General features: G+C 41.6%; 1 protein-coding gene across 2 annotated transcripts in view; it reads right to left on the reverse strand.

The window, feature by feature from the left end:
- Window positions 1-15,697: 15,697 nt before the first annotated feature.
- The window catches only part of Sp3 (Sp3 transcription factor), a 42,756-nt gene continuing 40,113 nt past the window's right edge, over window positions 15,698-18,340 (reverse strand). The window contains exon 7 of one of the 2 annotated variants that reach the window (XM_021192599.2): window positions 15,698-17,639. In XM_021192599.2, coding sequence (XP_021048258.1) covers window positions 17,323-17,639 — 317 coding nt within the window. In that variant the 3' untranslated portion in view covers window positions 15,698-17,322. The remainder of the gene's footprint in view (window positions 17,640-18,340) is intronic. The other variant, XM_029536101.1, reaches the window with a different exon arrangement.

Below are 18,340 nucleotides of genomic sequence, written 5' to 3' on the forward strand. Positions count from 1 at the left end.
GTGGCCACATACAGCTTCCCGAGATCTCCTACACTCAATCCCCATGGAATCAGAATTTACACATGGTAGATCAGACAGACATAAAAGAACTGCATCAGAAGATAGCAGAGGAGAGGACCAGCAAGAGACATGCCGAGACATGGATTAATGTCTGTTTGCATAGACCATTTTAAACTCTAACAATAGACTCAATCAAACCGGTCCTGTAGAGGGTTGGTCTGGTGCTGCTCGGTATTCAAATGCTAAGTACTGGCCCCAAAGTCAGGGTTGTCTCCAACAAGCAGATCCTTACGTACACCAGGTAATGCTATGTAAACCTTGCTCTCCAATTTAACTGGTCAACAAAAGACTAGAGCCTGTGTGTGATTGGGCAATAGAGAAAGGAATAGAGAAAGATGGGACTTGAGGGTCAAGTAAGGGGTCTCAGGAAAGACCAAAGGGGAGAGGTGAAAAGGACAGGGAGAACAGAGCAACCCACCATGAGGACAGATGGACCAGGAAAAACCAGCAAGGAGTAAAGGACATCATAGCTAGGAAATAAGTTAGAATAGCTCCCAACCTGCCCAATCTAGGTTTACGGCTTGTAATCGAAATACCTGGGTTGTGTGTCTTTTATACGGGGCTAGCTAGAATGTTTAATTCCTATTACACCGTTCCTCAAAAGAAAGGGTCTCAAACTCTTACAATTTGATCTTCTCTTAAACACCATACATACCTGTGCCCAAAGAAGAAAGACACAACTCCCAAAGTCCTTAGACGAAGGCAAGTGTGATGGTCCTCATTGACTAACCCAGCAAGCAGTTAGGAGGCAGAGGCAGGTAGATCCCAGGTGGCTCCCAGGCCAGTCAAAGCGAGCGAGAGAGAGAGAGAGAGAGAGAGAGAGAGAGAGAGAGAGAGAGAGAGAGAGAGAGAGAATACTTCAGGTACACAAGTCCCAGAGTAGAAATAAAAGCAATACCAAAAAAAAAAAAAAAATTACACAATGACAAACATACCAAGAAAGAAAACAGGGAAATAATACCATTCACAATAGCCTCAAAATATTTTATAAATAAAATATATCAATAAATCTGTTAGTAAGGTTCTCTAAAGAAATAGAACTGATAGAATATATACATTCAATCAGAATTTACTAGTTTGACTTACAGGGTGTGACCCTGGTAGTCCAACAGTGGCCATACCTCACTGGAGAGGCCAAGAATCCAGTAGTTGTTCAAGCCAGGTTGGATGTCTCAACGGTGTCAGTCTGGCACCATAAGCATGGAGTCCTCCTTGAGAGCTTCTGGTCCTCAGTCTACATGGGAATTCTGAAGAAGTTGGTTCTAATGGTGAAGGAATGCTTCAGCAACATGGTAGATGAATTTGCCAGCAAGACTGATGGCAAGCAGGCAAAAAAAAAAAAAAAAATCATCATTTCCTTCCTCTGTGTCCTTTTATATGGGCTACCACAAGAAGGGGCCACCCACATTTAGGCTGGGTCATCCTGCTTCAAATAATCCGATGAAGGAAGTGTCTTGCACATGGGAGTACCCAGCAGCGGTGTTTTACTTAATTCCAGATGCAGTCAAGTTGATAGCTAGGATTAGTGTGGTGGTAGGTATGGCCTCCGTAGAATCACGTGTTTGAATGCTTGGCCGTAGGAGGTGTGGCCTTGTTGGATTAGGCAGCCTTGTTAGAGGAAGCATATCACTGAGGAGGTGGGTTTTAAGGTCATGTATGCTCAAGCTACGCCCAGTGTGGCTCTCAGTCTACCGTTACCTGCCAATCAAGATAGAGAACTCCCTGCTCCTCCAGCACCACGTCTGCCTACAAACTGCCGTGCTTCCTGCCGTGATGGTAATGAACTAAACTTCCAAAACTGTGTAACCCAGCCCCTGTTAAAAATAAGTCTACCATATGATCCAGCTACAATACTCCTTGGCATATTCCCAAAGGACTTAATATCCTGCCACAGAGATATTTGCTTATCCTTGTTGAGGTGGTTTCAATGTCTGGCCCATGGGAAATGCTGTAATTACGAGGTGTGGCCTTGTTGGAGGAAGTGTGTCCCCGTGTAGGTGGTTCCTAGTGCTCAAGCTTCACCCAGTATGGAAGAGACAGTCCTCTCCTAGCTGCCTTTAGATCAAGATGTAGAACTCTCAGCTCCTCCATGATGATAACGGACTGAACCTCTGAACCTGTAAGCCAGCCCCGATTAAATGTTGTCCTTTATAAGAGTTGCCTTGGTCATGGTGTCTCTTCATAGCAATAAACCCCTCACTCAGACATGTGATCATTGCTGCTCTATTCATAATATCCAAGACACAGAAACAGCCTAGACATATACCACTGGATGAATGGGTAGTGAAAATGTGGTACATATATACACAACAGAATACTATTCGATGTTAAGAAAAAAATAAAATTATTAAATTTGCAAGTAATTGGATAGAGCTGGCAATATCATTCTGAGTGAGCTAACCCAGACCCAGAGAGACAAACATCTTTCATTTTCTCTCATATAGGGATACCTTCTTTGAATATTTAGATATGTGCGTTTAAATGGGAGTACTCATCAATGTCTGCAAAGTAGTACGGGTCAGTATCTCAGGGGAGTGGAATATAATACAGATGGTACAAAGTGGGGAAGGTAATAAAACAAGAAGGACTAAATGGAGGGGGGTAGGCGGGCAGAATAGAAGAGGATTATGGGGAGGGATAACTAACACTAATAAACTCTGAACAAGTTATATATGAACTTATCACTGTAGATGCTACATAAAATGCATATATACATATGTAAAAGAAATTTAAATGGGGTTACCCTATAACAAGGGGCCAATGCCTTAACCAGATTCCACAGGCTATCAAATAAAAAGCTCAATGCCAGGTATTTGCTGCCTTTTTTCTAGTTGTTGGTCAGTGGGGTCTCATTAAACGCTCCCCAAGATTACAGATTACTGGGTAGTGAGTGCTCTTGATGGCAAAACCACATTGCTGAAGACATCCCATGTTTGAGTTACAGGGCATGGAGGGTACATACTTGTTCTGAACCAAAAGCCTCATCCTGACCAGCTACATTTCACAGAGCTGGAAGTTCTATGTGTGCCACCAGGAGGGAGAGGCAAGGAGCAGTGCTGCCCAGTTGTCGAACCCCACCCCCAGGCTGCAATAATGACTGGCCTGGAAGAGAGGCTCACTGACACAGTAACAGCACTGGTTTTATGAGAGTCACCAATCACTTTCTAATTTGATTTGAGGCCTGCTCCACAAGCCAAGCTCATGCCTAGTATTATTAACTGGGGACAAAAAAGAACAAAACAGCTGGGCGTGGTGGCATACGCCTTTAATCCCAGCACTCGGGAGGCAGGCCAGCCTGGTCTACAAAGTGAGTTCCAGGACAGCCAGGACTACACAGAGAAACCCTGTCTCGAAAAAAAAAAAAAAAAAAAAAAAAAAAAAGAACAAAACAAAAACAAAAGACAAAAACAAAACAAAAAACCTGCAGAGAACCTAATAATTTTATTTTGGTTAAATAGACATAGTAATGAAATGCTGCTAAGTTTTTATCTTTGTGTCCATAGATTAGTGCCCCTCTCAGCCCTCATCAAACAAGCAGCTTTTTTTTTTTTTTTTTTTTTTGGCAGTAAATGGGGATTAATACAGAAACGCACAACTAGTCACACGCAAAGGATCACACGCAAAGGATCACAAGAGGATACAGAGTGCTCATCTCTAAATGAAACACCCACACCACACTCCTCCCGGCTCAGCAATCGTCACAGGCGAGAGGAGCAGAAAGACTGTTAAAGCCAGCGTTCGGGGATGTCTGCCATGAAACACTTGCTAGACAGGGCAGTGCCATTGCCTATGAGACCAGCCATTGTAGCTACACGTGCAAGACCTTTACAAGATCAAGCCAAATAAAATCCCAGTATGGGTGGGTGACGGGTTCCTTCCACCTCTAGCAGAGGAGCTGTCTTGACAATTTATGGATGTTGGAAAACGGAGAGTCATGTTTATTTAAGGGTGTAGCACACACACTCTCTTTCAAATACAAAAATTAAATCTACCTCTTTTTTGTGCCTTTGTGTTTGTTTTTTGTGTGTGTGTGTGTGTGTGTGTTTTTGTTTTGTTTTAAGAAATGCAAGGTCAGGCTGGAGAGATGGCTCAGTGGTTAAGAGCACCGACTGCTCTTCTGAAGGTCCTGAGTTCAAATCCCAGCAACCACATGGTGGCTCACAACCATCCGTGATGAGATCTGACGCCCTCTTCTGGTGCATCTGAAGACAGCTACAGTGTACTTAGATATAATAATAAATAAAACTTAAAAAAAAAAAAAAAGAAGAAGTGCAAGGTCATTGTCAGCTACATAGCAAGTTGAGATGCTGTCTTAGGGTTTTACTGCAGTGAACAGACACCATGACCAAGGCAACTCTTTTTTTTTTTTTCTAAAGATTTATTTATTGTTATATGTAAGTACACTGTAGCTGTCCTCAGACACTCCAGAAGAGGGCATCAGATCTCATTACAGATGGTTGTGAGCCATCATGTGGTTGCTGGGATTTGAACTCAGAACCTTCAGAAGAGCAGTCGGTGCTCTTAACCACTGAACCATCTCTCCAGCCCCAAGGCAAGTTCTATAAGGACAACACTTAATTGGGAGCTGGCTTACAGGTTCAGAGGTTCAATCCATTATCATCAAGGTGGGAACATGGCAGCATCCAGGCAGGCATGGTGCAGGAGGAGCTGAGAGTTCTACATCTCCATCTGAAGACTGCCAGCAGAATTCTGACTTCCAGAAAGCTAGGCTGAGGGCTTAAAGCCCAGGCCCACAGTGGCACACCTACTCCAACAAAGCCACACCTACTCCAACAGGGCCACACCTTCTAATAGTGCCACTCCCTGGGCCAAGTGTACACAAATTATCACAGATGCATTCTGGGATACATTAAATCCTGATTCAAAAAATAAAAGAAGTTCTTCCATGGCATCCCTGCACTGAAATAATTTTTAATCCCTTTTCACCACAGACAAGAAATTCACTGATTACCTAATCCTCCATTTGAAGACACTCGACAGAACTCATAGCCTCCACTTCAACTATGTCGTACAGAACACCATCACCCTCCTGACACTCGGAGGTGGCAAAGGACAGAAGGCTCAAGCAGCAAGGAGCTTTTCTCACGCATGAAAGCTCCTCGTGCATCACGTGGGGTGCTTGAAAGTAAGGAATAATGGCGGAAGGAAACCTAGGAGAATCCTCACTAAAATCCCCCAGAGTCATCCCCGTCTCTGTCCTTTTCTGCCGAGTGATTGCTGCAAGAACGCGTAGAGTCAAAATTGGGCAAATCACCGTGACCTCTTGGGCCTTTCTCTCTACCACTCTATGGACAGTAGCAATTTGCAGGGCCACTTCTAACATCTTGCCTGAGAGAAAGAAGCACTACTAGTATGTTCTCGTTACAACAGTACGGACATTCCCGCTCCTGTTAGCTCACGGACGGGCTGAGAAAAGCCTACCAAGCCAAGAAAATATGTCTCCTGATAAAGGGAAACAACTCATTTTCCCTTTGTCTTTGCTGCAGCCTTCTCTCTAGCTCGGAATCAGAGCCAAGGCTCGCTTTGGGCGGGTGGCCATCAGTGTCCCTCAGGATTGCTGCCCCCTCCACAGAGCACTATATAGTCTTAGCGGCAACCCAAAGCCATTCAAAAAGAAATCTCGGGATGGAAGGAAACACTCGCCTCCTTGGTGCCAAGAACAGAGGGACTTTGACTTTAAAGCTTCCCAAAATATCTGCATTGGGTTAAGGTGTCACCAGTCTCCAACTGGCCTGATGCCAGCATGTTTCCTTTTTAGGACAACACATTAATAGCCCATCTTTAGTTACTGTTCTGATGCTGTGAAGAGATGCCATGACCAAGGCAACTCTTATAAAGAATGTGTTTAATTGGGAGTTTGCTTATAGTTTCAGAGAGTTAGACCATCATCACCATGAGAGCAGACAGGCATAGTGCTGGCACAAAGGCAGAAAACTTTACATTCTGATCCAAAGGTAGTAGGCAGAAAAAGACACTGGGCCTGACTGGGCTTCTGAAACCTCAAAGCTTAACCCCAGTGACACGCCTCCTCCAACAAGGCCTCACCTTCTCCAACAAAGCACATATATTACATATATATAATCTGAGTTCACTCTGTCTTCAGACAGAAGAGGACATCAGATCCCATTACAGATGGTTGTGAGCTACCATGTGGTTGCTGGGAATTGAACTCATAGCTTCTGGAAGAGCAGTCAGAGCTCTTAACTGCGGAGCCATCTCTCCAGCCCCCCTCCTCATCCTTCTAATCCTTCTCAAACAGTTCCACTCACTGGTGACTAAGCATTCAGACATTCCAGTCTCTGGTGACCATTCTCATTCCAACTACCATATAACTCGTTCCTCAATCATACAACAAATACTTATTGACAGCCTTCTGTGCCCAGACAGGTACCAAGACAGTCTGAGAAAATAGTACTAAACAAAATAGACATGCAAGCTTTCCTGACTAATTTAGTATTACACACAGGGTCCCTCCAATATCCTAGGATGGCCTTGAACTCTGTGACACCATGCTGGCCTAGAATATGAACAACTCTTGCTCAGCAACCAGAGTGCTGCCCGCCCCAGCTCTTTATCATCATCAGCATCTCCCACTCATCCAGGAATCCACCTGTGGACCCTGATCAGGTTTCAGCAGTTCCTGTTCTAGCCCTTAGCACCTTTTGCATGGAAAGGGAATTTCTGGAATTCCCAGGAATTCAGAGGTGCCATGTTATTTTTGTATGTCTCAAAATCTCTGTCATTCTCATGTCAGATGTAATGGACTATATAAAATAATCCTTATAGCATTGTAATCCTTACATTCTACTGAAAGGAAGGGAAAATGCACATTCAGTGATCAAAATCTGGGGAAAAAACCCTGGCATTGGTGTGGTGGTGCATTCCTATAATCTCAGTACTTAGGGAGGACTGCAGCAGCCGAGGCCCAGTGTGGGCTTCATAATGACTCCTAGGCCAACTTGGTTATAATGTTAGATGCTGTAGGGTGTGGGGAGCGGGTTTACAGAGAGAGGGTAGGAGAGAGTTGGAGGAGGAGAGAGGGAGATAAATGGGAAGAGAGAAGAGAGACAGAGGCAGGCAGGCAGACAGACAGACACACACACAGAGACANAGACAGAGACAGAGACAGAGAGAGAGCAGAGAATCTGAATAGTTTGAACCTGTAAAGTCTTTATTACTCCTGATAGTAAATGTGGTTTGGGGCCATGAATTTGGTCTGCATGGCTATAATCCATAGTCATAATTTGTTCATAAAATACTTCCCAGGAAAGTTTCCCTAAGAACCCTCAAAAAGGAATTATACCGCAGAGGACAGCAGATTGGCAGACTCCACTTAGCTTCATTATGACGATCTCGCCATTGCCTTCTTCACCAGCTTGCCAGTGCTGATGGGCCAAGGCCTGGTTTCTCCTTGCCACCAGACCAACCAACAGCCCAGAGTCGGTCCCCATGGCTCACTATATGCTTCCTCCCTATGTCCTCCTGCACATTCCTGGGCTACTAGTTAAGAACGATTTGGGTCAGCGGACCCCATCACTGAGAATTGAGACTGTTGAGGAACTAAATCCCATGTTTAAAATTTGAAGTGAACACCAGGCCTGTAAATCATAGCAAAAGGTACAAAACCACAGTGAAACTAGAGAGAGGGAAAACCACCAGCCTGGTAAGAAAACACCACGAGCCCAGCCTTCTCAGAAAGAGAGGTTAGGGTAAGATCACTCAGAAACCCTTTTCTACACAGCCCCCTCCAATAGTCCTGTCCTCGGCTTCCCCATACCCACTAGCCACTGGTACTCTTGACTGAAAGGAGGGAGACAATTCTGCCAGGGCAGTGGATCATCAGCTAAGCAATGATCAACAGCAAAGGCCATTTGCATGTCTCCAAATAGAGCTGATTCTTCTGACAAGATACAATAAAAACAGGAGTCACTGAGCGCCAAAGCTTCAGAACAAGCCATTTCACAAATTAATTCAAAAGTGGGGAAGTCACCAATGGCTATCCATCAGTAGCATATAGAGGCATCACCAGAGGTTAAAGTTGGTGAGTTTCCCTCAGAGAACCGTTGGCAAGCAACGGACTCCCTCAGTGTTCTGATTAGGATTCACCATGTTCATAATCTCTTTTAATGCTGGAGAACTATAGTTCTTTTCTCTTTTCTTGTTTTTTTATTATTTTATTTTTCATTAATTTATTCATTTTAACTTTAGCTGTTTTGAAGAAAAAAAAAAAAGAGGAAGAGGCTGGAGAGAAGGCTCAGCAGTTAAGAGCACTGGCTACTCTTCCAAAGAACCAGGATTCAAATCCCAGCACCCACATGGCAGCTCACAACAGTCTGTAATTCCAGTTCCAGGAGTTCTGACATCCTCACATAGACATACATGGAAGCAGAACACCAATGTAAATTAAAACAACAGCAAAACCAATCAGCATATATTTGTAACCAAAACCATATAGACACTGATGTTATAATTAAGTCACCATAAAGAGTATTGTAAAGCCAGGCAGTGGTGGTGCATGCCTTTAATCCCAGCACTTGGGAGGCAGAGGCAAGCAGATTTCTGAGTTCTAGGCCAGCCTAGTCTACAAAGTGAGTTCCAGGACAGCCAGGGCCATACAGAGAAACCCTGTCTCGGAAAAAAAAAAAAAAAAAAAAACAACAATGACAAAAGAGTATTGTGAAAGACAGCTTGCCTAAAAACATGGAGGAGACGATTCGGGGAAATTGTCAGGGACATAACAATTTGGTAGTTGGAAAATAATTTAGGCATCAAGCAATGTGGCCCACTTACCCAAACCATAGAGAAAATGTAATTAAAAGGGGCAATGGAAACTATTGTGGGTTTCACAAAGAAAAGAAAAAGTGGGTAGGGACTTTTCCACGCAGTAACCTTCTCTTGTTACACATGTCAGCGTGGATGCATGGATGCCAAGAGCATGATCTGGGCGCCTCCTAACCACCAAAGTGATCCACCATGTGATCCACACGAAGGTAAAGGGAAGTGTAGATCAGGGCTGGGAAACTTCCATACTTCATCCCCTCTGATAAAAAAATTGAACTAATTTGGAAAAAAAAAAAAGATTTAAATCATTGTAACTTGGTTGCATTTAAGTGACACTGTCAGTGTTCTGTTCAAGAGAAGCTTTTGTTTGTTTTTCCCACTTAAGTTCAGGCTCACCAAAGGAAGGTGACTGTGGTGAATGGATATGTGTGAGAGCCCAAGAGTCCTTAACTGCTGCCATGCAAGCCAAAAGCAAAAGACATGGATGAGAATCACACCTCCTGGTCCAAAAAGCCAAAGAGTGAGCTGTCTAGGCAGACACACAAAGGTCTTTGCTTTGAGCTCAGCCTGAAGATCATTATCTATTCTTGGTGCTCCCTCGATGGGAACTGACATCAGATCCACTCTCTACCCCTCCTCTGCTCAGTGAAGCACAGCACATCTTGCCAAAGGACATGTTGCTGGCTGGGGCTTCCTGTCTCCTCACCGAAAGAGAAACAGGTCAAAAAAAATACAATCTAGGCACAGCTGGTGCTGGGCCAAAGCTCCCCTTACATCTAAGAATCCAGAGAAATGTTTTGATTTTCATTTAAAATCAATAGCACAGCTTGGGGCGGGGCGCCTTTAATCCCAGCACTTGGGAGGCAGAGGCAAATGGATCTCTGAGTTCAAGGCCATCTTGGTCTACAGAGTGAGTTCCAGGACAGCAAGAACTACACAGAGAAACCCTGTTGGGGGTGGGGGTGGTGGGAAACAGGGTCCAAGAACACAATAGATCCAGTAATTCTACTCCTAAGTGTACTTCCAAGACGTTGAAACAGGAATTCAAATAAATACTGTATAAATATATAATAAATAAGTTTATTTAATATATAATAAATATATAAATATACATAGCAGTCATAGTCACAATGACAATAGGATGGAAACTCCCCAAATGTCCATCAATTGGTGAATGGAAAAACAACAAATAGTAAAATAATTATAATTTGAATGAGATTCCTCTCCATGTCATGTTTTGTTCTCTCCTCCTGCCCCGAGGAGGTTTCTTTATGTAGTCTTGGCTATCCTGGAACTCTCTTGGTAGATCAGGCTAGCCTTGACCTCAGAAATCCACCTGCCTGTCTTCTGAGTGCTGGGATCAAAGGTGTGTGCCACCACTGCCGCAGCAGACTCACATCTCGAATGTGTGGTCATCGGTTGGGAGTGCCGCTCTGGAAGCTGTGAAAACTTGAGGAAATCATCTTAGCTGGAAGTAGGTCACTTCCATGGGGAGAAAAGCCACCGCATCAGGACACCCCGCATGACAGCAGGATTCCAAGGTTTAAGTGGTTTGTAGTTTAATGATTTAGTTAGGCCACTGTTGACTTCAATAGCATTTCCAATGGAATACAGAGCAGAAACTAGAAGGTATAGTGAACTGTTATGACTGGAAGGAGTGTGTTGGTAATTCTTTCAAAAGTTGGCCATGAAGCTGAGACATGGTGATAATACCACAAGCCAAACCTCTCACTTAGCTGCCTGCTGTCAGTAGGAGACTAAGGCATGAGAGAGTTGCTAAAAACAAAACAAAAACCAACAACAACAACAAAAAAGGAGTTACCAACGTGTTGCTGCTGACTCTTAAGAGTTCAGTGATGGGAATGACAGAGCCCCTCTGTAGCTGGGGGTGGGGGTGCCTGCAACTTTAGGGAAACCATGATCCCATTACTCTCTGCCTGCTCTTTGGGGCTGATTAGGAGAGGAATTTAAATTTGCAGACTGCTTTGCTAATAGCTCTCAGAGTTGCTGGGAAAGCTTCAAGAACAAAAGAATGACCACAGTGGATGGGAAATCAAAAGGCCAGCTTGGAGTCACCCTAAGACATCCTGCAGGCAGCGGGCAAAATTCCTCACATCTAGGTGGTCAGGAGATGCAATGCTCAAGACCACCACCAGTCTCCAGTACATCCTATGCCAGACACTGGCCTCCTCCTTGCCTGCCAGTGCAGTTAACTCTTCTCTCCCCCTTCAGCCTCTGCCCTCCCACACACCTTCTGCATCCTAGACTTTCTGGAAAACCCAAAATGCCCCAGAAACCCTTCAGAAAAGGAACCACCATCCAGAGCCCAGGTAACACACCTTTGGTTTGGGTGGCATTTACACCAACTGACCTGTCTACACTGCATCTGCACTATCTCCAAAGGTAGACTTCCCTTTTCCTCTTCACCAGCTGATTAAAACGTAGGCCTGTGACACACTGCAGCTCCAAAGTTCCTAGTTTACCTTTCAGGGCTGACACACTGATTCCCAAGGAAGGATTCAGATTTTGGCCAGTAACAAACCCCCGAGGAAATTTTTTGGTATTGTTTCTTCCTGAATTTGGCCTATCAAGTAACCCTCAAGCTAAACACCAGAAAGGAAGAGGGCAGGCCCTCTGTTAGTTCTGTGAATGTCGTACGTTTACTAGGTGGCCATATGACCTGGCCAGCCAGCAGCCTCAGGGTCACTTAGGCTCTCCCTGCTTGGGGGCGGACATTCTAGATGCCACATCTGTGGACACTTAGCAGAGTTACGCTCTAACTCTTAGAGGATCATGTTCAAGGAGCGAGAGACACAAAACTAGCCTTTCCCTGACTTGAAATAAGGGGACTGCACTGTTATAATGAAACAAGCACATGAAACTAGAGAAACCACAGAGACTTGTTAAACTCAGAAGGGTAACTGTAGTCCTATCATTAGCCTCTACCCAGAAGGCTTGAAATAGAAATCATGAAGTGATCATCATTTTATCCCAAGTGCTAAGCATGTAACATGTGCTCAAACGGCAGAAGGGAAGAATGTCACTGCTCCTACAAATTCTCTGAAGGAGACTAGGATACTGATATAGACATAGGAGCTCTATGTCTAGGACTCAGCCAGAAAACGTGAGGTCCACGATTCCCTAACTACTCACCTGAGCCAAGTCCACCCATTCCAGTATAATCCACTTTTGCTTGTGTGTACGTGCACCACGTGGGGTAGTGCACAGAGAAACTGCAAATGCAGATGGCTGTGAGCTGCTGTGCATTCTGGGAATCAAACCAAGGTCCTCTGTGAGAACAGCCAGTGCTCTTAACAGCTCTTTACCAAGAGTTTTTAAAAACCAAAATTGCCAAATAAATTAATACAAGTTAATACATAAAAGTTATGAAAGATTACCCAGCTCTAAGTACTTGCATAGTATACTCAAGGCCCCAAGTTTGATTATAAGTGTTGCAAAATATGAAACTTTCCTTTTGAAACTGGATCTCACTGTTCAGGCCTGGCTGACCTTTAACTCAGATCTGCTTGCCTATGCCTCCTGGGTGCTAGAGTTAAAGCCATGCCACAACCAGCATGAAATGTTTTAAAATACATATACTGTGGGGATTTTAGACTCAAAAATGTCTTTAAAACTTGCAGATGTTATAAGGAAATTATGACAGGTAGTAGCTTAATTTCACTTTTTTATACTATTTGTTAAAGAAGCTTTTCTCCAATATTAAAATTCACCAATCAGCTCCTAACCTTTAAGACTCTTCTGTCGTCTCTGCTCTCCTCCTATACCCCCCCCCCCCCCCCCCCCCCCCCGATCACCAGTCTTCTTACCAAGTCTCCAACTACTCAGTCAGCAGGCGGCTCTATGGCTGCCTGTGATGCCCTCCACCTTCGGTAGTGTCGGGGTTTCTGAATCCCGTTCTTCTAATCCCACCATCTGAGCCTATGCCCCTTTCCCGAGGTTCAGACCTCAGCTTAAAAGTAGTTTGAAAATTCTGGACTTGAATCATTTTTTCTGGGAAGAAGGCCCATGATCACCCAGAGGAGAAATGAATTTTTCTCACAGCCCTCTGCAAATGCAACAAACGCTTACGTAAGCATTTAGTTATGTGTAAAAAGGCAAGAGACCAACAAGCTGTTTACCGTGAGCACTGAAGATGAGGCACACTAAAACCAAATCTGTTCCCAGAGCATCAACTAACTGGTTTCCTAGGGTCACATAAGGCTTACTACTCAGTCACAGCAGTGTTTTAAGCACATTAGTCAGTAAGTTTACATTGAAAATACTTACCAACCTCGGAATTTTTAACTTTAGCATATTGTATGCCAACTTTTAAAACCCAAATTTCAAAATTCTAATTCCGATATTAAATACATTATAATAAACAAAAACTTGGGAAACTGAAGTTCTAGGGTCTAAACTACAATTAGAATCTGAAGGGAATGCCTACTGTCCTTATTTTTTTTTACAAAAATACTATTTGGACTTTACAATACTTTTGCTTTAAAAAAAAAAAAGTATCTTTTTTGGGGAGCCTTGCAAAAATATACAACCTTTACAAACAAATATTAAGAGTTTACCAGGGTGCTAAAGAGATGATCCAGAGGTTATGAACGTTGGCTATCCTTCTGGAGGTCCTGGTTTCAATTCTCAGCACCCTCATAACCAACCCTTGAGATGTTCCCCTCTTCTGGTGTGCATGAAGGCAGGGCAGTCATATACGTAAATTTCATACATAATTTTTTTTAGATGTTGGCTAGGTAGCTACAGGAAAGCAGTTAGGAGCACTGAAAAGCAGCAGCAGTAGCACTTAGCAGCACTGTTTTTCTAGGGGACCCAGGTTTGATTCCCAGTACCTACTTTGGCCCACAAATGTAAACTCCAGTCTCAGGGGATCCAAAACCCTCCTTCTGGCCTCCTTGGGATCAGGCATGCATGTGGCACATACAAACATGCAGCTAAGATACCCATACACATATAACAAAAATACAACTAATTTCCAGGACCTGACGCCAGAGTGCTTTTCACATAAGCCCTGAGTTTGACTCCCTAGAACCTATGTGTAAGAGACCAACACAGTACTGCCCTCTGACATCTACTGTAGCCATAGAGCATTGATACATGGACATTTCCTGTCGTGAAAAGCTTTCTAGCACAAACCAGTATGGTGGAACTGATGTGCAATCCCAGTACTTGGGAGGCAGAGGCAGGAAAAGTAGGTCATCTATGACAACTTCAAGGGCAGCCTGGGCTAAATAAAGCTAGCTGTCTGAAAAACATGAGTTCTGGGATTTCCCAATGGAAAACACTGGTTAAGAACTTTTATTTTTAACTTATTAGTGCACATGTTCATGATTAGGTATTTTATGTGCACACAATGATTGTCACTGCATGCATGTAAGTCAGGAAACAACATTGTGGGGTTGCACTTGGGTGGCCATGCTTGTGTAGCAAGCACCCTTACATACTGAGTCACCTTGCTGGTCCCAAGAATTATGCTCTATAAAATGTGTGACACATTCCAACTTATCTAAAATGTTGTTCTAAATGTATTAAAAGCACTTTCACTATTTTGAAGGTCAAAGTTGTAAGGCAGTTGACTTTTTGATATGCATACCTCCTTTTAAAGCAGTGAGTGGTGTCTTTAAGGCACACTAGACATGCAGCTCAGATTAATTGCACCTATATATACATAAAATGTAAATCCTAGCCATTTATAAAAACTGACAAAACTACTGAAGGGTGTACACTGAAAAACAGTCCTGCCCACTAAGACACATTTTACAACTAAGAACTTGGCTTCAGAACAATTCTTCAAATACTTTTTCCAAAATTAGGTTAGGTCAGCCAGCCTAATTGGGGAACCCCAGGTCCAACATTCAAACAATATAAAAACAGAAGTACTTACTATACTAGAAGTCAAATATTCACCTGTTAAGCAAAAGCTCTCAAGCCCACATACACACTTTTCAAGACCATCAATTCAATGCATTTAGTCTAAAATATGCTTGGGAATTCTTGTATCAAAATGCTTTGAAACTTACTGTCAATTTTCAGTTACCTAAAAACATCTTGGCACTGTGAGTAAGTCAGCAAAGTGCTTACCTTACCACATTAGCATGAGGACTCAAACCTGAGTCTCCAAAACCCACATAAAAAGTGAGGTGTGGTGGGCCTGGAGCCAGGGAGGTAGGAACCCTCCCCCAGCCCCAGGAGGGGAGGATCCCTGAGGCCAGCTGGCCAGCCAGCCAGCCTAACCTAATTGGGGGGGGGGGGGGGGTCCCAGGTCCTAGCAAGAAACCGCAAACAAAAAAAAAAAGGGGGGGGTCCTGACTTAATACTAAATGGTTCAAGTAAGCAACCTCTACTTATAATCTTAATAAAAAAAATTTTTAAACAGTTCTCTTTTCATTCTAAATTTAAGCGTCACTTAGAAAAACAGCCCATGTTACTGTGTGTACCTAGAGTTGACCTATGCCCTGCTAAGTTACAACTGAGCTGGGTCTTGATAACAGACATGCAAATCTTATTTACACTGCATGCATATGAGAGAAACCACTCTACTGCCTTTCCCCACCCCTACTCCACCCTTCCTCTCTCACCGGTTCAGACCAACACAAACTCAAAACCACCTTAGGAATAGCTCCCACCTGCCATGATCACCACAGCTTGTCTGTATTAGCATTTTCAGAAGTACTTATGTAAATCAGAACTCTCATAAATCAAAATACTTTGCAGTGCTTTGAAAAGGGAAACAAAGAGTGGTATACAAAACAAGTGTTGATAAAACTGATACAAATCAATATAAGCTAAGAAATTAAGACTTTTTCAAGCTATATTTTTCAAGTTTCAAGTTATATTTAATAAATTCATTTTAAGTGAAAAATTAATTGCCAGCACCTCTATACACCTCTTTTTAAGTAAATATATTTATTTACAATCCCAGCATCTGAAATCAAGAATCTAAAAATAAAAGTCTAAAGTAAAGAAAAATAAGCCAGGCTTTCTTATCCACACCACTGCAGTATTTTAGATGCATCAGACTACAACAAACTCAAAAGAAAAAAAAAATAGTGTTTTATTAACTACCACACTGTTATGATACACTTTAAACGTACAATAAGGTAGCCTTTTATCTGAGGTGGTCTTAAAGATAACAAATGAACAGAATTCAACTTTCTGAAATAGATGAACTGCTGTAGTTGTAGGTACATGTAGGAAAAGTGTAGAGCTCTTACAAGACCAGCAATGTAATTTTATTTTGTACATTTTTAATTGAAAATATAAACAATAATTAAAAAATAAAAAGAAAATACAGCATAATAAAAAACATACATTTCTCAATTAAATGTATTGGATACATATAAATTTTAAGGGAAGAAGCAAAAAAAGGAAAATGGTTGATATTTAAGTGCAGACTACCTAGATTTAAAAAAAAACTTAAAAAAATATCATAAAGCCTCTAGTTTCTATGACTAATATCCATATGGTTGGAGTATCGTCACTGTGGAAGTGATTTTGTTATGTTTGCATATGTTATACTTTATTGGTAATTTACAACGATGGCTTTTAAGGCCCTGGCAGACATATTTTTTTGGAAACAAGATTGAATTTAAAAAAAAAAAAAATCTCTGCTAAGACGCAATACACCTTATTATTATTTTTTGGTCCTCCAAACTTCAGGAAAAGGGGTAATTCACTAGAACATTTTACCACCCAAATGCTTCAACCTACACATTTTAAACTTTTTAAAAACATCAGTTATATTGCCCAACTTCATTATTGAAAGAATATTAACAAGACATTATTTTGGCAAATTAAATCTTAAACATGGCTTTTCAACAGGATTTAAAAGGTGACTATCCCTATAGGTCCATGTTAAAATGTAGTTTTCAAAATCTTACAAGAGTAATGCTTAAAATATTGTACAGTTAACCTAATTAAAATAATTAGCTTCAAAATGACAAATTGATAAGCTAAGTAAAGCCTACACTATGTAACATTTGCTTGGAAACTTGATTTGTCAGTTATGCATAATAAAAATTCCAGTCATCAAGAAAATTACAAAAATTTATAACATGATTTCTTTCACCCACCAACTTTTTTATCTTACAATAGATAAATACCAACAGTTTCTCATTTTTACACTAAACCACACAGGATTGATGCATTTGGTTAGACTACCATTCGCATTGTTAAATTCAATTTTCTCTTTATATAACTTGGTAAAATTTCATTTCTTCTAGATTCCAAAAGTACCTACAAAACCCATGCAAATTTTACCATTTTTAATATACTATGGAGTATCATACAAAGTAAGGCATTTCAGTGTCATGTATAACCAAGTTACTGTCAATCCAAAAATTTTTGCACATCAATAAAAAGATATCTAAGAACTTAGGAACAATATTCTTCTCACTACTGTATAAAAATAACCACAATGAATAAGTATTTGTGTAATATTTACTCCATTGTCTCATTTCCAGAAACTGTGACAAGCTGTAAAGGTATTTCAGTATTGGTAAGGATGTCTTGATTGCTGGTGGCAGAAGTATTGACAGTTCCTATCCCTGACACAGACCCCTGTTGAATATTTGCAAGGATAAGTGTTGTTCCTCCTGCAGTAATCAAGGTATCTTCTCTTCCAGCTTCCACAGATGCGAGCACTGTACTGCTAGAGTGAATGACTTTTTTATTTTGATGTGTTTTAATATGTTTGGCAAGGTGGTCACTTCTCATAAAGCGTTTTGAACATTCCGGACAAACAAACTTCTTCTCACCTGTAAAGGAAAGCAATAACTTAGTTTGAAAAGTTCAATTTTTCAGATTAATATGGTCTCTCCTAAAACAAAGGGCCTATTAAAACTGTACTGGTTTCATGAGCTGCCCCTGTAAGAGTTCCCTTGTAGAAGTAACTCTACTCAAAATATTTGTCATTTTATGGTTTGATGAAAACATACTGTATGATGGAAGGTGTAATATTCAAATAAGATTTTAATACTCAATGCTAAGAATCTGAATGGAAATCTGTTAAATACTTGCTAAAAACCATCTGTGCCACTTATTTAAGGTCTAAACTGTATTCTTTTAAAAGACATTACTATGTCATATCATATTAAACCTTCAATAATTATGAGTTCAAATAAAAATCAGAATAGTTGTAGATTAAGGCAATGACAGACTGTGAGCATTCAATGAGATTAAATTCAAGAATAAAGGAGATAACTAGCTGAGCATCAAGGGCAAACTAATATAGCAAAGTCTATTGTTTATTAAAATGGTCATGCGAACACATGCTAACCCTAGCTTATTTTCCAGTTTAAATAAATCCTTAAAACCAAAAAACACAAGACATTGGACCTCCATTATATTCTAGACCTACTATGCAAGTTCATGGAAGAAAAGGGCAACAGCCAACATAGCAGACTCCCTCCAAGCTGGAAGGCAGTGAAGTCTAATTAGCATTTTCTTTTCTCTTCAG

Source organism: Mus pahari, chromosome 3 (genome assembly GCF_900095145.1).
Source record: "Mus pahari chromosome 3, PAHARI_EIJ_v1.1, whole genome shotgun sequence".
NCBI lineage: Eukaryota > Metazoa > Chordata > Mammalia > Rodentia > Muridae > Mus > Mus pahari.